Source organism: Saccopteryx bilineata, chromosome 6 (assembly GCF_036850765.1).
Source record: "Saccopteryx bilineata isolate mSacBil1 chromosome 6, mSacBil1_pri_phased_curated, whole genome shotgun sequence".
Lineage (NCBI taxonomy): Eukaryota > Metazoa > Chordata > Mammalia > Chiroptera > Emballonuridae > Saccopteryx > Saccopteryx bilineata.
The window spans coordinates 210,325,292-210,345,686 of NC_089495.1; the positions used below are offsets into that span (position 1 = coordinate 210,325,292).

The window sequence follows — 20,395 nt, forward strand, 5'->3', positions numbered from 1 at the left end:
CCCACCCCTGGTGGGGGGACAGGGGGTTCGCCCTGGGGCAGGACTGGGGGGTAGTGGGGGAGGGGCACTGGCCTTGGTTCTGCTCCTGCTGCAGGGGCGCCTGGAAGATGAGAGGCCAGCTCCGGCCCCTGGCCAGGGGTCCAGCCAGCCTGGGACCTTGTCCCAGCCTCCAGCCCAGCCCGCCAGCATCACTCACCTGGCCTCCGCAGTGGCCGGTCAGGGGCAACTAAGGCCCAGCAGCTCCGCCAGCCTCAGGCCCAGTGACGACTTCTGGGACCAGAATCGAGGCAGATACATCTCAGGGGGTGGGCTGCAGGGCCCCGGGTCTCAGACCCTCCTTGTGGGGCTGGGCTGGGGCCAGGGAGGAGGGGACCAAGGGGGCGGGTTGGCGGGAAAGGGCCCAGGCCTCATTTCCCTGCAGAGCCCCTGCCCCCCCTCCCACGAGCACCTCCCCCCCCGCCCCCCCACCCCATTGTGAGCCTGGCCGGGCCTCACAATCGCTGCCTTTGTGGTGGCCGCTCCCGCCCACTGCACTCAGGCGTGGCAGGGGGCCCGGCCCCCCCACCCGCTTCAGAGGGGAAGGGAGGAATTCCCTCCCCCATCAGGCCCTGGGGAGACGGCGGGTGGGCGGGGCACGCCCTGGGGAGACCTGGCCTCTGAACCCCGGGCAGGTGGTGCTGTGTTGGCACGCACACCTGCCCCAGCCACACAGGGTGACGCAGCTGGGCAACGCGCCCCCCTCCCCAGAGCACTTGAGGTGGGAGAGACCCTGGAAGGAGCTAGAGGACCCGGTGGGGGGGGCGCTCCTCAATGTCAGCCAGCCTCTGAGAGCGTCGTCCCGCTGTGGGAGAGGTCCTCCAGCCCTGGAATGGGACAAGCACGTTTCCCTTGAGGAGATGTCTGTAGTCACTGGTGTCCGGAAGGAGGGATGGGACGACCTGCAACCCAGGTCTGTGGTGGGGGTGGGGGGGTGGGGGGCTCTGAGCTTCCTGAACCCCCCAGGCTGGAGCTTGGAAGCTGTGGGCCATTTTGAGACCACAGGGGACCCAGGACAGGGATTAGCCCTGAAGCCCTGTGCCCAGGACAGTGCTGTCCCCTCCTCCCGAAACCCTCAACCTACCCTTCCCATACACATCTGCACTGCGGGCTCCTGCCATTGGCCTCCAGCAAGACCCTGACCCGTTCCTCCCCCACCTGGGAAAGAAGGCTGGGTCAGGAGGCCAAGAGCCAGCTGTTCCCAGATGTGGTCACAGCCCCACCCCTTCCTGGAGGAATGACAAGCCTGGAGCCCAGGAGGAGGCGGCGGGCGGTGTGGCTGGGAAGCCGGAGCAGAAAGGGGGCGGCTCTCCGCCCGTTCCTGTGTGTCTCTTTAATCCCACACTGTTCACAGGCTTTCGCAGTGGCGGTGGCGGAAGGGAGGGGAGGGAAGGGGCAGGGCAGGGGTCCCGGACGAGTCCCTCCCTCCCTCCCTCCGCGCTGCCCCCGCCCCGAGGAGCCACCTGACCCGTATCCAAGTTGCCGGCCTGCGCGAAGGGCCTTTGTGCACACGGAGGCGGCGGCCTGGAACCGGGAGCCCCGAGCTGCCAGCGCCCACGCGCCTTCCTTCTGAGCTGGAAGCCCCCTCTCGCCTCCTGAGAGCCGGCAAATAAATCAACCCACAAACACAAAATCTCGGTGCGCTGGGAGGAAGCCGCCGCCCGGGCACCGGCGGAGAGGAGGCCGGGGGCCCCACAGAGCCGGCCGGAGCACCACCACGCACTGGGCTCTGCAGCAGTAAGTTGAATTTTCTGATGCCTACGGAGGCTCCAGGGTCCCCAGGAAGGTCTCCGACAGGCTGGCACAGAGGGTGGGCAGGGCAGAGGTTGGAGGGGGCCCCTCGTTCCCATGCAGCACCCAGTGGTCAGCTCCACCCTCCAGGCTCAGGGCGGCTCTTTCTCCCCAGGGCATGGGGCCAGCGTTGGGGCTGCCGATGGCTGGGAATGGAAGGGGCGAGCCTCTGACCCCATCAGTGCCGGGACTCTGGGAGGTTAAAATGGTGAGAGGGAATGTCTGTGGGCTGTGCTGGGGATGTGCAAAAAGCTGGTGTGATCCGAGGGTAGGTGTGCCCCCCCACACACCCACACACATCTGCCCTGCTTGCAGAGAGGTCTGCCAGTGGTGAAGGGAGGCAGAGAGGGGGTGCTAGGCCAGAGGAGGACCCAGGTCTTGCAGCCACCCCCCCAAACTGGCCTGAGGTGGGACCGGGCTGCAAGAAAGGGCATCCGAAGAAAGATTTGGGGTCCAGAAACCTGAGACGCCCTCCCCTTAGAAGACAAACAAGCTCCAGGTGGCTGAAAACCAGAGCTGGCCTGACCTTATCCAGGCAGGGGGGTGGGAGCACCTGCCCTCAGGCCCCACCTGGACCCCAACCCTTCATGGGAGAGCACTGGGCACAAAGTCCAGAGGGGGGCTGGAGAAGGTGAGACTGGGGTTCAGGGCTGGGTTTCAACACCATGGACAGCGAACCCCACTGCGAGGGGACCGGTTGAGGGGCCCTGGTCCACCTGCGGCCGTGACTGCAGGCAGAGGGCGATCCAGTCCGCTGACGCTGGACCCGGGCTGCCCAGCCTCCCCTGCCCTCTACCCCCGCCAGCGCCAGCGTCCGGCCTGCTGAAGCTCTGGCTGCCAGCACTGCTGACTGGGGCAGCTTCCCCGGCACCGGGCTGTGGGCAGCTTCCCCGGCACTGGGCTGTGGGCAGCTTCCCCGGCACCGGGCTGTGGGCAGGCAAAGGTTTCACTTCCATGTGGAGGAGTGGAGGGTCTGAGAATCCCATGTGAGAAAGAAGGGCCAGGCTTTTCACCTGCAAAGGAACACAGGCTGGTTGGGGTCGGACAGGAGTCTGACGAAAGAGGGGAAGGAGGGTTGCCCTGGTGGGTTGAAGACCAGCGGGTTTGAGGGCAGAGTCCCGGCTTCCTTCCCAGGTGGCTCTCTTCAGGGTCCCCAGGGCTGGAGAACGGAAAAGGAAGGAAGCATGCTGGGGGCGGGTGCCCACCGGAGGTGGGAGGGTCAGCGGGCTCCACTCTGAGGGCAGATGGTGCAGGGACTGGTGGCCGGAGGGAAGGAGGGGGGCAGAGGCCTGCTGGCCAGGCCCGGGCCTGCGGCTTGCTCCGTCTGCACCGGAACAAAGGCGAGACGTGAAGTGGGGTGGCTGAGGGAAGCTGCTGCTCCTCGGCCCTAGAAGGACGGATCTGGGTCAGTTCTTGGAAGGACTCCCAGGAGAGGGCACACTGGCTGGGCAGTCGGGCCACGAGGTGTGGCCTGTGCTTCGGTGGTACCTGGGGGCAAGAAGTCCCCATCCCAGCCAGGACACAAAGGGACCAGGGAGCAGTCTGGGATGGGGTCACTATCTTCCCCTTCCGTGTAAGGGCCTACGGCCCAGGAGGCCTGTGGCCAGAGGGCCAGAGCGCACCGTGTTCTCTGCAGGCCCCTTTCTCCTAGCCTGGGGGTGGGGGGTGGGGGGCATGACTGTGTGTGAGATCAGCAGAGGACAGAATGCGAGAGACCAAACCTGCGGGGCCGGCCTGAGCGCTGAGGAGTGTCCACAGGCTAGGCAGGGTGCAGGTCACAGGCCCCGCGTGTCTGGTGGGTGTGATAGGCTTCCAGAGGGCCTGTAGCAGGTGGGCCGCAGGATCGGCGCTCGGGGGCTGCTGGTGGGAGTCAGGGGGCGTTCGAGAGAGAGAGAGAGAGAGAGGGAGAGGGAGAGTGTGTGTGTGTGTGTCAGAACCGTTTCTGTGGCCATATGTGTGGCCGCGGGGCGCCCGGCACAACGGAGGGCGCTCGAGGGCGGCGTTCGTGTGAGCGGAGGAGCGCGCGGGGCGGAACGCGGCGGCGAGGTGGCGCGGGAGGCATCGGACGCGCAGTGCGTGTGTGAGCGTGTGCGCGGCGCGCGTGCCCCGCAGTTCTCAAGGACACCTCGGGGAGGCGGCGGCGGAGCCGGTGTCCGGGTGACGTCACCGCGCGCCCCAGTGATAATCGCCCGGTGCCCGAGCCGAGCGCGGATACGCGCGAAGGCAGCTGCGGCAGCGGCGGGCGCGGGGACAGTCGTGCCCGGGCCGGGCCGGGCGAACAGGAGCGGGGCGCCCGCAGCGCTGACTCCGCGGATGCTAGGCTCCCAGCCGGCCCGCGGCGCTCGGGGACTTGCCCGGCTCCGTGTGCAGCGTCCCCCCCCGCGCCCTCCTCCACCCGGGGCAGCGGCGTGCGGGGCCCACGGGCGCCGAGCAGGAGGCGGGAACGGGCGGCGCTGGGAGCGGAGGCGGCGGCGGCCGAAGAACCGCCCGCGACGGGTAACTGCGCTCGGGGCCGGGCCGGGGCGAGCCGGCGAGCGGTTTCTCCGGGTCTCCTCGTCTTTCCACCAACAGCCCGAGCGCCTTCTTGCCAGGCCCCGGTGCACGGGGCGGGCGAGCTCGCGGCGTTGTGAAAAAGAGACTGGTTTTCATCTCTGAGCATCGAAATTCTTTCTTTTAACCGCATTGGCTGCGCGCTCGTGGGCCGGGCCGGAGAGGGGGCCCCACGGGGGAGCGGGCTCCGCACCTCTCGGCGGCCCGCGGGAGACGGCCGGGCGCGCACACGCTCGCGCACCCCACCCCCGCCCCGGCCCCGGCCCCGGCGCCTCCTCGCCGCGCGCTCGCAGGGCGCCAGGCTCCCGGGACACCTCGAGGAGCAGGGAGAGAAGAGTGGGCGCCTCTCCTCGGAGTTGGGGGCGGATCCGGGCTGGAGTCCGAGCAGCCCCGTCGGCGTGGCGCAGCGCCCCAGCCCCGCCCGCACCGCGGCGAAGACGCCGGAGCGTTGGCGCCCTTGGCGCGAGGACCCCACGCGAGCCGGAGCCGCAGCCCCGACCCCGGCCGCTCGCCGCCCGCCGCAGCCCTGAGGGCCCCTCTGCGTGTTCACAGCGGACCTTGATTTAATGTCTATACAATTAAGGCACGCGGTGAATGCCAAGAGAGGCGCCTCCGCCGCTCCTTTCTCATGGAAATGGCCCGCGAGCCCGGCCAGCGCGGCGCCCCTCCCGCGGGAGGAAGGCGAGCCGGCCCCCGGCGGCCCCTCACGCCGCGGACAAATCCGGCGAACAATGCGCCCGCCCAGAGGGCGGCCCAGCTGCCGGGCCAGGGACCTGGTCGCGGGACACAAAGGCGTCGCAGGCGGGTGGGGGCGGCCGAGGGGGAAGCCTGCGGCCGGGATGAGGCTGCGGCCACCCGGCCTCGGCCCTCGGCCACGTGCGTCCGCAGCACGGAGCGCTAGAGAGACTGCGGCGGGCGCTGTGGACCGAGAGGGCCTCCGAGGAAGCGCGGGGGCCGGGAGACAAAGGGAGGGTCTGCGGGGAGCGGTGGCGTTGGGGGCGGGAGCCGCGGGGGGCGGGGGGCGCCGTGCGCGGGGACCTGGGGCGGCCGCGCGGCTGGGGTTCCGGAGGTCCCACCGCCTCTGCTGCGGGGCGAGGAGCTGTCCGCGGTGCTGGCGGTGGGACGGCCCCGCGCGACAGGAGCGCCACGGGCGCGGGGCCAATTGTGCCCCGAGGGCCACTTGCCCCAACCGCGGGCGCTCTGGGCAGTTGCCATGACAACGAGGGAGGAGGGTGGAGTAGGGTCTGAGGTCACTGCAAAGTCTGTCCTCCCTTGGTCGGGTCGGCCGGGCCGCGGTGTGGGGGTGGCCCTCTTGAGCTCTTGCAACTGCCCCCCAACCCTCCCCAGCTTCGAGGACAAGGCTCAAAATGGGGAAAGGGGGTGGGGAGGAGGCCAGGTCTACAGCTGTGTCCAGGGTCCTCACGGGGCCCCCCGGTGGGTGCGCCTGGCCGCATCGCGCCCCAGGCCCGGCCCGGCACTCTGCGGATCGGGCACGTGAGGCTCCGCAGCCCAGGGGGACGGTGCGAGCCCCTCCCCCGCCGCCTCCGCAGCCGCAGTGACACCCACTCGGGTTTGCTGCAGGCTTTTTTTTTCCTGTCCTTGGGAGCCAGCGCCACCTGCTGGCCACCTGCGCGCGCTCCGCCTGCGGGCTCCTCTGCCTCCCTGCACCCGGGGTCCTGCAGCCCCGTCTGCTCCGGGGTCGCGGGGCCGCCGGGGGGTAGACAGACCACTCACTCTGGCGGGGATCAGCAGGGGCGGCGCCCGAACGTGCCCGCCCTCCCCCTGCAGCAAGTCCCCAGCCCTGCTTTGCAGCTGCGCAGTTTTTCAGCTTCATGGCCAGGCTCCAAGCCTGAGCGGGGGGGCCCGGGGTTCCCCCAAATTCTCCCAGACCTTGGGCCCCTGGCAGGGAGCAGAAAACCAGCACAGAAAGGACCATTTAAGTGTCAGGCCGTGGTCCCTCGACCCCCACCCTTTTGTCCCAGCCCCCTTCCTTCCTGTGCAGCCAGGGGGGCCTCCCTGTTCCTGCGCCCATCATGGGCAGGTCACCCCTTCCACAGACAGGGTCCTTCCGCCCCCTGCCACCCTGGAGCACGGGGAAGTGTCGAGGCCTCCCCAGCCAGCCGGCCTGACCCTGGCGCAGCAGAGCGGCACCCCACAGGGCTAGCCTGGGCCAGGGCCCCTCCTCCCTCCTTCCCCCGTGGGGGGCTTGCCCAGCGCCTCCAGAGGTCCAGGTGTGTGGAGGCGGCCTGGGAGCACCCTCCGGGTCTGGTGCCCTGCTGGGTGTGGAAGGAGAGTGGCTTTTCTCCAGTCTGACCTTTCTCTTGGGGCCGCTCAGAACCTCTCAGAACCAGCTTTGCTGACCCTCCCCCTGAGGGAAGGTGCAGCTCCGTGCTTGGCCACCTCCCTTCCTGGGGACCTGGGGAGTTGGCCAGGTGGGGAGGGCGACACCGGAGCCGAGGGGATGTCCTCGGCAGGGACCAGGGCTGGTCGGTCTCTGTGTGGGGGGGGGTCTGACCCCGGAACAAGCTCCCCAGCTCCTTCTTCCAGAACCCTCCCCCAAAGAAGGACTGAGGTCACTGTACCCGTGTCCCAGGCCCCTGGGCGGGTCCGCAGTTCTGCGGGGTTCCCAGTCCTCCCCTGAGCAGGCCATGCGGGACGACTGCCGCAGTGCGGGCAGGACCACGTGCCTAGACCTCGGGACTGAGCCCAGAGCGGGCGCTCGGCACCCAACATGGCGCTGCCTGTCCATGCTCAGCCTCCCTCCTTCCCACAGCCACACGCTCCACACACACCCACACCCACACTCAGACCACTGACCCCACTCCAGAGGAATGGGCTGGGTTCCCTGCCCAGTGCACACAGCCCCCAAGCTCCAGGCCAAGGTCTGGCCCATAGGACACGCCCTGAAGACGCACTGGAAGTTCGTGCTGAGGAACAGCCATCTTGGGTGAGTGCTCCGGATACCCTGGGACCCAGCTGGGCACTGACCTGGGGGCCAGCCCAGGGCGCTCCAGCAGGGGGCCACCCCCCAGTGTGGGGCCAGAGAGGGGGACACCCGCAGATGGCCAGGGTCGCCCTCTACTTGGCCTGCCCAAGGACCCAGTCCTGCAGAGAAGGCTTCTCTTCTCTGAATAAAACCTAATGAACAGCCAAGGCCAGCAGCCCACAGCCCCCCCCCAGAACTCAGGTGTCCCCTGGGGCCCTTCCAGCAGCAGCTCCCTCAACAGAGCAGCGGGAAGAGGCACCTCAGAGCCAGGGAGGGATCTGCCCAGACCAGGGTGACCACTGCCCCCACCCGCTCTTTCCCTGTGGTCCAGCTGTAACCTCACCTTCAAGCAGGGCCCCCTCGAGTCCAGGCCCCGGGCTGGGAGCTGGGTGTCTGTCCTGCCACCTCTGGTTTGGGGCATCAACCTGGACACTGGTGGTGGGCGACCCCAGGAGCGCTGACCCTTGGCAGCTTGGACTTTCACCTCTGGGCTCCCAGCAACCAGAAGGCTAACAATGTTTGGAGGGGGCTTAAGAAAGAAGGAGTAATGATGAGGTGCTGCTCCCCTGCTTGTCAGAGGAAGAGGGGTGGTGGGGTTCACCCAGAGGTGGTGAAGGAGAGGGGTCTGCTTCTGTCTGGCGACTTCATTCCAGAGAGTCTAAGAAGGTTGTGTCTACACACACACACACACACATGCACACACATGCACACACACACACACGCACACGCATCCTGGGGCCTCGCCCCTTGGGAGGCACAGAAACACCGTGCAGGAGCCACGCCTCGTCACCACCACCACCCAGGGAGCTCACAGCAGGAAGGCAGGGGCAGGGATCACACCTGTGCAGGAACAGAAGAGGAGCCAGGCATGACTCAGAAGGGGCCCCTCCACAAGCCATTTCTGCAGGGGCTGTGATGAGGGTGGAGTCCGAGAGAAGCCAAGGGCAGCTGAGCCCCCTCCCCAGGGCTACGAGTGGGAAATTGACCAAGGTGGAAAGGTCCAGCCCCTCCAATAGATAGCAGGTCTCTTCTCGGCCACAGCGGGCAGGTGAGTCAGCTGCCCTAAGACACGGGTGGGCCCCTTGCAGCTCCTCCCTCCCCCGACTCCCTGCCCCAGGGACCACGCAGCCTGCCCCTACCCCCCGCAGGGCCTGACCCCAGGATCAGTGCCCGGTGTGGGGCAGCACTCCGGCCCCAAAGTCCAGTGACCTGATACCCCCAACCTGCTGCCGGGGTCGCACCCCCACACAGGTTTATGCGGGTAGCTCCAGACACTTGGGGAGGACCCCTGGGCTGTCTGTCCTGGACCCTCCCAGGAGCCCCAGGCTGGGACCGAGACCTGTGTGCAGCCCGAGAAGTCGTCCCTGGGAGCTGCGTCTGCGCCCATAAGAAACAGATGACCAACAACAGGACCAGGCTGTGACACTCCCGCCCCAGCCTGCGCCCGGCCATGGCTCAAAACGGTCAGCAGTCCACTGCGGGCGTCGTCTGTGTGGGGTCGGGACAGGCTGCTCCACAAAGCGTGCACACCACGCGCTCAGGTGGAGTCTGAGTCCACCTGGGCCCACGGACCCTCCAGCCAGGCTCACCTGTGCAGGAGACCTGGCTCTGCGTCCACCTCCTGCAGGTGCCGGCGCTCACCACACGAGGGCGCCCCAGAGCCACTGCAGGACTCCGCAACTGGACAGGACCCATGGTGGGGACCCAACCCTGGGTTAGGGACAGCAGAGGCCAGCCCCCTTCCTGCTGGGAGACTGACCCCTGCCCTGACTCCCAGGGAAGGAGGGGACACCCAGACCCACACACAGGTGAGGGATGAGCTCCCCAGCCCCACATAAAGGTAGGGAGACCCCTGTCAGTACCCAGGCAGCCCCAGACCCAGCTGACCCTTGGGCAGTCTCAAATCCTTTCCCCACAACTGTCCAGCATGTCAGGGAAACCCCATCCCGGCAGCCCAGCCATATGTCCCCAAGCACGTCACAGCGGAGCCTGCAGAAGCCCCCGGGGCACGCTGTCCCATCTGCTGTTTAGAAGACGCTGCCCCACCTTCACCTGGAGCCTCTTCTTGGGGTCCTGCCCCATAAATAAAGATGGATTCTGAGCAGCAACAGTGCTGGGTGTTCTTGCAGCTCAGAACGTGTCACCACGTGACTCATCCACAGAGAGAATTACTACAGTGACATTGTGGTACAGGACAGCTGTTCAAATGCCTTTTCTGACATGTTGCTTCTGAAAGAACAACACGCACATCTCAAAAGCAACTGCAAGCTGCAGAAGGGATTGGGGGGGGTCCATGGGGCTCATGCAGGGAGGGGCAGGGCAGTACGGGAGGCACAGGCGGGTGCAGGGGTGTGATGGGGGGCGGGGTGGGGAAGAGGAAGTCCCTGCACTCGCCGCTCTAAAGGCAAACTGGGCCAGGCAGGACGAGGACCAGACTAGAGCGAGGACACAGGTGAGTGACCTGGTCTCACGGCTCTGGCTCGAGGCTACCTCTGGTCCTACCAAAGAGCTCCTCAACCTCGGATGGCAAGAAACCCGAGGGACAGGAACCCCACAAGAAGCCATGGGCAGGCTGGGCCAGCTCCCGATCATGGTTCCCCGCTGAGAGCATGGGAGCCTGTGAACCCTGCCCGTGACGCACCAGACAGATGCTGTGTGAGCATCTACCCCCAGACCCTGCGGGGAAGGTCCTCGAGTCAGAGGGACCTGGGAGCACAGCGGGCTAACAGGGTCTACTGTGGGGCTGGGAATCCTCACGTGGCATGCTTCAGGGTGGGGCACGGGGAAAGGCCGTCAGTGCCCACGAGGGGCGGGGGGGGGGTCCAACTTGGCAGCACCTGGTACGCCTCAGTGCTAAGTGACGTCCTTCTGATCCCTACACGTGTCACACCGAGCCCCTGCAGCCCTGACACTCTGGATGCCAGGAATACAAGCAAGGCAGCCCAGCCTTTGTGACCTTTGCTCCCAGGGTTCAGGCTTGCAGGAAGCCTTCAGGGCAGGTGACATTTGAGGACTCGATACATAGTAGGTCAGTAACTGACCTTCTGAGACAGACATAGGCACAGCCTCCTCCAGTGTCCCCCCACCCATGGAAGCCCCCAACATGGGGGGGTCACCATTGTAACTGCAGCCAGACAACCATGTCATGTTCAGGGAGACCAATGACCAAACACACAAGGAAAGGTCAGGCAGATGTGAGGGGCTGGCACTCCAGTCCAACAGCTTCTGGAATAAAGCCACAGAGCAAAGGCGAAGCGGCATGTCCCCTGGCCGACCTGTCCCATGCAGGGGACAGCTGCTTTGAACTGCCAGTGTCCTTGGCACCCCTTCTCCCCAGGCCTGGGTTCCGGTGTCCCTGCCTGGGAAAGAGGGGACCCTCCTGGGTGACGCAGGTGCTCTGGCTCTTTATGCCCCACTTGTCAAGGTTTGGCAGGCCTCCCTCCCAGTTTGAACCCACAGGGAGTTGCACGGTGAGTTCTCTAGGAGGGCGGAAGGTGTGCTGTAAGATGGGGGAGGAAAGTGGGGGGCTGGGGCAGCAGTGGAGCGCCAGGACGGGGCTGTGGCCACAAGCCCCCCACCGCAGTTCCTGCACCCCCGCCGCACATCTCAACAGCAAAACGCAGGGAACACTGTTAGTCCTGAGTCGGAACTGGGTCTCCCAAGTTCCTCTTTAGCAGAATCGTAACGAGGGCAAGTGAGGTGACAGCGTCGTCTTTGGGGGTCACTGGCTCCCCGGCAGCCGTGTGGGCTTGAGTGTGGTGACCCTTAAACTGGCTGTGCAGTTAGAAACCCCGTCGAGCAGGGGTGAAGGACGGAAGGACAGCAGACTTGCTAAATAGGAGTTTATTAAGGCTTGTATTCTCCTAGAGGAAGTTACCCCATGTTGTCCGAGACTGCGTCCAGGCGGTAACAGTTCAGAGAGAGACACGTTCTAAATACAAGTCTAAGGAGTACAGCTTAAACGTTAACTCGAAGGGTCTTGGAGTACATAGTTCGGAAGGACGCCGCTCTACACGGTGAGGTCCACTGCGGGCACGTGCAGACGCAGGCTAGCGTGGTGGGCACGAGCACCATTGTCATGCTTCGACTCAAGACTCCACTGGCGGCAGGTTCGATGGGCCCTCGTTCCACAAAATGTGACAGCAGATCAGTCTGTGAAGGTTTTTGTTTTTTTGCCTTTTTTTTTTTTAAACCCGTTAGCAGGAAAAGGAAACGGAGACGCATGGAGATGTTCGCCGAGGCAGCACCCCGACACCAGCTGCCATCGGGCCCCAGGTCAGAGCTCAGCACTCAGCACAGAAACTGAGACGCACTGGGGGTTCTCGAGTGGAGGGCGGGGTTGCGATGAGGTGCACACACAGCTGGGGCCTGAACACTGGACCCACCTGCAGCCCGCCAGGCCTGCCGTCAGCACGGGACAGGGCTCTGCCCGGGCACGGGCGGCCGGGGGCTTTATGTCCAGTGAAAAAGCCAGTGGGCAGATGAGCATTTTAGAAAGGGAACTGAGAGTAAAAATGGCAAACAGCCAATCAGGGTGAGCATCCCCTGTGGATGTGAGCGTTTTCACAGACACTACCTGACAGAACTCACGTCTGTTATGTTCACTACAAAGCAACGGGGGGGGGAATCTCAAAGAAAGATGTTAAATGAATGTGAATATAAGATAAGAACATAATTTCTGCCCCACCCAATCTTTGGGATGTATTAGGTTTTTTGTTTTCAAGGATAGTTGTGTTAGGTCAATCTGGTCAACAGGCTGGCAGAAACACCCTTCGTTAGTGAGTTCTACGATACTAAACACAGGAAGATGCACACGTGAGCGTCTGGGCAGAAATGAACGTCAGGGGACGCAGCGGCTACATGGGCCTGCACGGGAAGAGGGCCGGGCTGACACAGGACACAGCACCCAGCACAGGTTCCTAACGTGGCTTCTCAGATCCTAAAAGCAACGGGCTTGTCCTCACTGTTTGTTCCGATTCTGCCGTTCCTGGAAGAACAGAGAGGAAAGGGTGAACATGCGTGCAAACTCCCTCAAAATCAAGCCCCAGGGCTGCAGCTGCAGGTCTGGACCTGGGCTTGGCTGGGACCGGCCAGGCCAGGCCAGTACTGGACACGCCCTGTCAACAGCTTCCGTCTTCGGGGTCCTGGCTGCGCAGCCAAGGCCTGCTGACCACTGCGCGGGCCTCCGCCTCTTCTAGGCAAAGGTCCTCTGGTAGGCAGGACTCCAGCTGAGCCTCGCTGCCCCAGGAGGACATGTGCTCGGCACTGGGAGGCAGCCTCTCTTGCCCGCTTCACCCTGTCCTGTCCTGTAACTGGGACAAAACTCGTGAAGGGCACTGCGATGCTGGCTGGGTCATGACAGTCCCCAACAGACAGGATACTCGTCACTGGACAGGTAATAAAACAAACTGAACCTGTCTTTGGCTAGAAGTGGCCTGTGTCTTCAGATTAACAACACACCCCACCTCGTTCCCCAGGGCCCAGCAACCAGTCCCGAGAGACAGCACCCTCTAGGAATGAGCACCTACCCTGACCTCCAAACTGAGGAACTAGCTCTGTAGTTTGCGTTCTCTTAACACCAACTAACACCCACCACCACCCACAACTCCCGGCTCACGGTGCTGAGAGCCCAGGAAGGCCGTAGCCGTCTGAGATGGGCGGGGAAGCTGGCCCTGACGCCGTCCTCCACACACAGACCAGCACCTGTCCACTCTCCAGACTGACACCCACCCACAGGACCAGGTTGTCACAACTCCTTAGATTTACTGCTCTCTGAGGGGTCAGCGTGTTTCCAAATTCTAGCTGAGACAGCACAGCACAGCAGTCCTGCCAAACGTCATCTTCGGCTTACTGACAGGTGGCGAGGTTCCTAGGTGTCTCCAGAGCCGGGGGCCTCAGCACAAACCTGGGACTGTAGAGCCCAAACTCCAAGGGCCCAGCAGCTACAACGCAGTCATCAGGGCACGAGGACCTTCCCAACGCCAAGCAGGCAAGGGGCAGAAACCTGCCCTGAGCGCACCATCACCCTGAGCCCAGCCAGCTCCGGAAGGGCACGGCGGTGTTGCAGATAAACACACAGCAGAGCAGCTGCAAGCCGCCTGCGGCCCTCGGAGCTGCTGACCAGCGAGGTCCGCTCTGTCCCTGTGTGTCCAGCAGTTCTATCTGTGACAGGTATCGCATGCGATACAAGAGCTAATACACAGCCTTCCCAGCTGGACACAAACGACAGCCCTTCTCTTCCGCACAAGACGGAGTGAGAGACCAGCTTGTCTTCAAAGCTCAGCACACCCGCGTCGTCACTGGAGGAGTGACTGTACAACTGCCAGTGGAGGCCCCACTCACAGCCTCTCTGCTCAACTGCTTCAGGCCCTTTGAAGCTCACAGATGGGCATTACGTTTTTTAACAGGGAGGACCAAAAAAAAAGACTGAAAACCCAACTATTATCAATTGACATTAAATGACATTTTAAAAACAGAGACACAGGAAAACCCTCAGGACGAGGCCTAGGACAAAGCAGCCTTCCGCATGTCCACTGTCCTCTTCCTCCCACTTCCCGGGCAGCCCGTGGGCACCGAGCCATCCCCTCCTGAGCGGGCTCCACGGCCAGGGCTGCGGGTCTCTGTGTAACAGGAAGCGGACTCCCAGAGACCTGGCTCGAGGCCTCAGCTGTGCTGACCTGTCTGCCCTGGGCCGCCCTGCTGTTCCCACCACCCACAGGGAGCTGGTCCACTTCCCAAAGCTGCAGGACACTGGGTTTCTGAGAAACAGTAAGCAACAACCTGCAGACCCCTGCTCCCTTCCTCAGGGGGGAGGGGGTGTCCCCCGCCTAGCAGCCTCGCCGCCGGCCCCAGCGCCCCGACAGAGCTCCCGCGCGCCCCGACTCGACAACGACTAGGAAGCACTGCCCCCGAAAGACCCCGACTCGAGAGAGGAGCGAGTCTCCCAAGTCCCTCAGCGGACCTGCACGGGCACCGTGGTCCCAATCACTGCTCCGCAAACACAGGAACCGGGTCAAAGGTTAGGCTGCCACCCCCCCACCCCCACCCCGTCGGCAGACTCAAGCCCGGGAGGTCTCGGCCCAGGACGCCCGGCTCACCTTGCGCACCACCTCCTCCTCCTCCTGGCGCTTCTCGTAGTGGGAGAAGTCGTCGAAGATGGAGGTGGTGTGCTTGTAGGAGGCGATGATGCGCAGCACTTGCTTGGCCTTCTCCAGGGGCACCTCCTGGGTGTCGCGGGAGTTGGTGACCGGCTTGTTGTCGTTGTTCTCCAGCCGGATGTGCCGGAGCTGGTTGTTGGGCACGTCCTTGACGAAAATCCACTTCACGTCGAACTTGCCCTTCCACTTGTCCTGAGACCAGACCCCTGCGCTCGTGCCGTAGTCCACGGGCGACTTCATCTCGGCCACCCCGCAGAAGTGGCCGCTGCCGTTGACGCTGAAGAGCAGGTAGACGGGCCCCTTGCTGCTGAGGGAGCGGAAGGCGCCGTCCAGCCGCTTGTTGCCGTGCTCGGTGCTGCACCAGATGGAGTACTTGATGGAGCGGTGCACATCGTCCTCCGAGTAGCTCTTGATGATGAACACGCGCCCACTGCGAAGGTTCCAGTCGAACTCCTTGGGGTTGTAGCTGTGGGCCGCCTTCAGTTTCTCGAGGACCGGGTGGGACTCCACGCTGGGGGCGGAACTGGGCGGGGCGCTTCCGGGGGAGTGACTGTCGGCCCCGGCCCCCGAGCCCTGCCCAAATGCCGTGTTCCGGTTGCGTGGGGCGACCCAGCGGGCTTGGGGCGGCGGCTGTGAGCTCTGATACTGTGGCTGAGCCAAGGGGGGGGGTTGAGCGGGCAGGGGCTGGATGACCGGCTGAGGCTGGGGGGCGGAGTGGGGGGCCGGCACCTGCTGAGGGGCCGGGGCCTTGGGCACGGGCCCCTTGTTGTCCCAGGTGCCGATGTCCATGTTATGCTTGATGGGAGGCGGCGGCAGCGCGCCCGCAATGATGGGTCCACCCTTGGCCTTCACTTTCGGCTGCGGCTTTGCTGGCTTACTGGCGATTGCGGCCCATGACGTTGGCTTCGAAACTGGCATGCTCACGTTTGTCCCACCTCCGCCAGAGAGCATGCCGGTCATGGCCACACTGCTGACGCCGGAGCCCACCGTCTTGACTGCGGAGGTGGTGACGTCACCAAGCTTCAGGCCCACCACCCCCTGCTCCAGGCTGTTCATCCCCGGGGCCTTGTTGAGGGTATCGCTGGGGAAGCCTGTCTGCCCGTCCACAATGGTGCCACCCAGGGAGCTTGGCGGGTAGGTGTAGCTGCTCCCATAAGCCGAACTCTGGGCCTGCTGCCCCTGAGACCCACTCGTCCCCCAGGCTGAGAAGGCAGGGTTTTCGGGGAAAAAATTAAACCTGTGCTGGTAGATGTTGTTCCCCAGGCCCCCAGGCTGCCCGAACACAGCGTCGTGCATGAAGTGGTGGTCGCCATTACTGAGCTGTCCGTAGGTGGTGAGATAGGGGATGGGAGGGTCCCCTCCGGTGGACCACGGCGCCTCGTTGAGGGAGTAAGGGAATCCGATGGACGGCGGGTAGTAGCTGGACAAGTAGGGGTCGGCCATGGAGGGGTAACTGTTACTCTGTGGAAACAACAGGGGCCGAGTTAGACTGCTCCTGCGGCTGGAGGAGACCACCTCCTGCTCCGCGCAAGGCGGGCGGCGGGCTGAGGCTGCGCAGCAGGCCGCTGCCCCCAGGACACAGGGCTCACTGGACAGCAACGGAAGCAAGTCAAGCTGAGCAGGAAGAAGCCTGGAGACGCCCCCCCGACCAACCCCCGAGTGGGCTGCACACCAGGCTGCCCTCACCCCCAGCCACCCGCCTCCTCTGTGGTGACGGTGCAGGTCCTGAACTCACCGGGAACAGAAACTACCCTGCACGCCCTGTGCTTCTCTGCCGAGTGGACTGCAGCCCCCGACGGAGCGTGCAGACACAACGCTCGGGGCCGATGCCCTCCTGCGCCCCGGATGCGGCCAGCATGAGCCCCCCAGTCAGGACGGGACAAGAGGCCCTCCAGCCCAGAGAGGCCTCAGCTCGGCCCCTCGAGCAGCAAACGCACTCTCCCCTCAACTGTGCACCGAGGTGGTGGCCACGCAGTCCACTGACCAGGAACACGACGTGTGAACCCAAGTGAAGAGAACAAACCCCAACCCTGCTGCTGGCGCAGTGACATCTGTGAGCAGGCGGCTCTTTCTAGGAGCGGGAAGGTGCAGGTAAAACTGTCACCACGGCTGGCCTTTCACAGGAGGGACTGCGGCCTGCAGCCTCGGGTGCCACTCAGTCACACCGGACAGTCCTTGCGGCAAGATCAGCCTCCTGACTGAGACGCCAGGAGCACAGGACTCTGTGGGCGTGCCGGTGACTAAGCCGCAGTGGTGAGCAAACAGGCACGCCAAACCAAACAGTCCCGAGGAGTCAGGGACTGTTATCCCAGGGCATTCTCTTCGGAAAAAACAAATGGTAATCCACAATAAAGCTATAAATCTATTTGAGATTTAAGAGTTTTTCACACTTAATAAAATTTAACCACATTAAAAACAAAACAAAAAAAAAAGGAATGCCTCATTCTGAATGACTAGAACCATTTACTTTAACATCGAAATGTCTGCTTCTTATATCCACTTTCCTGAGAAGGAATTCTGAAATTACTGAAATGCTTTTAAGTTCCACAAATAACAGTGACTCAGCCGTCAGTGAGCAAGCGCAGGGACTGAGAGAGAAACGGAGGGCCCTTCCGAAGCGCAAGGGAACAGAACGTTTGGGAGCATGCTGAGAGCGCTGACTTAAAAAGGAAACGAGAAACGTGAACATGTTACATAAAAGGAAAAGCATCCGGAACAACTATGACAACAGTGGCAGTGACAGTGACCCAGACTCTGGGAATCCGGCCCTGCGACCAGGGCCCGGCACCCACGGCTCTGACCGGCTCACCCTCGAGCTCAAGGCCCTCAGCGGGCAGGTGGCAGGCCGGGTCACATGCAGAGCACACTTTGACAGTCACCGAATTGCTGCACATGCTTCCTGCCTGGAGGAGCGGTTTGAGCAGCCTGACTGAGGTGCTGGGATCTCCTGGGTCCTGCCCGCTGTGTCTCAGGGCGCCCGGCCTCTGCTGCAAGGCACCACGTTTCAGGGGATCCCAGAGCTTCAGACGCACATACGAGAAGCCCACGTCCAGCCCAGGCCACAAGGGAAGGGCTCCCAGCCGACCCCTGCAGTCTCCGGGCTGCCGAAACCCACCAGAACCCCAACACCGCAGCACATCAGGAGCCAACGCCTCGTACAGAGCTCACACCCCAACGAGGCCTGGGTCTGGTCTGGCCTTGTGCTGCTGCCGAAGAAAACTGCCCCAAACTCACAGAAACCCCGGGGGACAGCTGAGTACAGCGTCCTTGAGGCCAGACAGAAGCTTCTTGCAGAGGGAAGAGACAGACTTTTGGAGAAGGGCAGACTGATCTATCCCGCCAGAGAAGGCACTGCCTGCTTCTACTCAAAAGCTGAGAGCACGGTGTGTTTTAAATATGATAAATAAATGTCAAGTACCCCGAGTGGTTTGAACCAGAGTGACTGACCCTCCAGCAGACACTTTGACTGTCGCACTGGGGGGTGGGGGCCATTACTGATGGCATCTCATGGATGACCGTGGCAGGGGCGGGCGGCTGTTAAACACCCTACAACGCACAAAACGACGCCTCTTTCAGCCCAAAAGGTCCAGTGCCCAGGCTGAGAAACCTGAAGACCCTCTGAAAACCAGGCAGCCACAGCTCACCGGGCCCTGCCTCAGGTACTGCCTCCGAGCTCTACGTGGCATCAAATGCCACCCGACACTTCTGTGAAACACTTACCGCTGTGTTTTACAGAAAAGGAAATGGGCACAGTCAGTGGCACAGCTGAGCTCGGAGCCCAAGCGCCCAGCTGTTAGCTGCTGTCCTGACCACAGTTCCCACTGTCCACAGCTAGAAACAGCTCATTCCATAGCCTCAGAGAACTACTCGCACCCCTAACCCCAACGCAGCAAACTGCTGAACCCCAAAGACGAGGTCCCGCGGGACTGCGTTTCCTGGGGGGGGGGGGGGAGAAGCCTGGCTTCCCTGCACGCAGGCCCCCGTTCAACACCAACTTCGTCTTCGTTAGCAATTAATCCTTCTCCTGTTTCCAGTACTTGACAACCTGCTTCTTTGTTGTGTTAAAATAAGAGAGTCAACTACAGCCGTAAAGGTAGGTTACCTAACTCAGTCAAAACAAGTAGAAACATAGTTTAAAAAAAGATAAACTTACCTGATTTGACTGTCCAGAAAGATAGGGCTCAAAGTCATTGTCATGAACTGTATCCTTCTGATGCAAAGAACCATTTTGTACTAGAATAAACAGTAGACACAGATATTGTGTTTGCAGGGTTAAAGACTACTTTTAAGCATGGGAATAAAAGTAGTCAAGTCTACATCTATCCGTTTCTGGCGGGGAACTCCTTTTATTTAAACATGGACGTAATCAACGTGGGACCGATATCTAGACAACTAATTAGGACGACAACTAATTAGTACTTTTAGCGACCGAGGTTGTGTTTCTGATGAAGATTTTATCGTCATTCGGCAGACGCTGACAAAACAGAGGTGGCAAGCCAAAGAAGGCAAGGACCCCGGAGCAGGTTTTGGTAAGGACGAAGCGGTCTACGAAGACCCACGTAAGAAAGCCCGGTGGCCTGCCTGGAGGAGAGGGCCAGGCTTGGTCGGCCCCCCCGAGCGGCTAGCTGGGAAACAGGCTGTGGAACTGAATGACAGCTCTCCACTCGTTATCATCCGGCCCTCCGCGTGTATTTTCCACAGTCACAGGCTCAGCCAGGGCAAGGTAAATAAAAGGCTGGGTCTTTTCCAAACGAAAACACGATGAACCCTATTCGGTTACCCCGGGGAGCCGCACACGCGCTGGGTTCAACACAAGTCTTTTCTTCCACGTCCACAAGAAAAATGTCCCTTACAGGTGCCCCCCGAGGGTGGGTTTCGGGGGGTGTACCCCAGGCCAGAGCATCGTAAGAGAGAGGACGAGGGCCGCCTGGAGCGCCGGGGGCGCACGAGCCCAGGCCCCGCGGCTCCCGGGCGCTCGCCCCGGGGCCCGACCCCGCTCACCTTTACTGTCCTGTCCTTTGCTTCTCTGCACCCCGCAGGCCGGACGTGCGCGCGGACGGACCCGGAGGGAAGGGAACAAACACAAAGTTACCGACCGGCCCCCGCCCCGGCCGGCGGCGCGCTCGGACCCGCGCTCACACGTGACTCCGTCCCGGGCCCCGGCCCGCGCGCCCCAGCCCCCGGCCCAGCCCCCGGCCCCGGCCCGCTACCTGGGGGTCCACGCTGGTGGCCGACATGCTTCATGAACAGCCGGCGCGGGGCGGGGGCGCCCGCCGGCTCGGGCCTCTCCCGCGAGGCCCGGCCTGTCACCCGCGCTCTCGCGGGGCCCCGGGCCCGCCGCCCCCTCCCCGGGGGCTGGCCGGCCGGGCGGCGGCGGCTGCTGGGCGCGCGGGCTGCTCGCGGGACGCGACGCAGCGAGGTGAGCGGGGACGGAACACACGGACGAGGAGCCGACTCCAATGGCGGCGGCGGCGGCGGCGGCGGCGGCGGCGGCGGCGGCGGGGACGAGGTTGCACGACGTCAGCGCGCGCTGGGCAGGCCGGGAGCACCGACGCGCCGCCACGCGCCGCGCCTGCGCGCCGCAGGCCGGCGGGACCAATCTCGCGCGGCGGTCCCAGCCTCGCGCGGCATGGGCGGGGCCGGGGCCGGGGGCGTGGCGATCCCGGGAAGTCACGTGCGCAGCGGTGGGGTGGGGGGTGATGCTGTTGCCCACCCCTGCCTGGCGCGTGCGGGCACAAGGTGTGGACCCCCCAAGTGCAACCCTGGGCGCACACCCCGCGATGTGAAGAAGCGAGGCCACCAAGCGCAACCACCGACTTAAAGCCACTTACATAGGCTGGAGTCCAGCCTACCCTGCTGCCGCTCACCCCAAACG

The 20,395-nt window shown here is 63.6% G+C and overlaps 2 protein-coding genes across 2 annotated transcripts; one reads left to right on the forward strand and one right to left on the reverse strand.

Moving 5' to 3' along the window:
* The first annotated feature begins 5,011 nt into the window (after positions 1-5,011).
* Positions 5,012-9,457, forward strand: LOC136309458 (collagen alpha-1(I) chain-like). Its single transcript, XM_066237595.1, has 3 exons — positions 5,012-5,264; positions 5,627-8,411; positions 8,680-9,457. Exons 1-2 carry the CDS (start codon positions 5,012-5,014, stop codon positions 6,688-6,690), a joined length of 1,317 nt encoding a protein of 438 aa, XP_066093692.1. The 3' UTR covers positions 6,691-8,411; positions 8,680-9,457.
* A 2,063-nt stretch (positions 9,458-11,520) lies between these two features.
* YTHDF1 (YTH N6-methyladenosine RNA binding protein F1) lies at positions 11,521-20,028 on the reverse strand. The gene is made up of 5 exons (XM_066235745.1): positions 19,731-20,028; positions 19,522-19,546; positions 18,674-18,753; positions 14,461-15,981; positions 11,521-12,350 (listed from the first exon to the last, which is right to left on the reverse strand). Exons 1-5 carry the CDS (start codon positions 19,755-19,757, stop codon positions 12,324-12,326), a joined length of 1,680 nt encoding a protein of 559 aa, XP_066091842.1. The 5' UTR covers positions 19,758-20,028; the 3' UTR covers positions 11,521-12,323.
* Between the last annotated feature and the right edge of the window lie 367 nt (positions 20,029-20,395).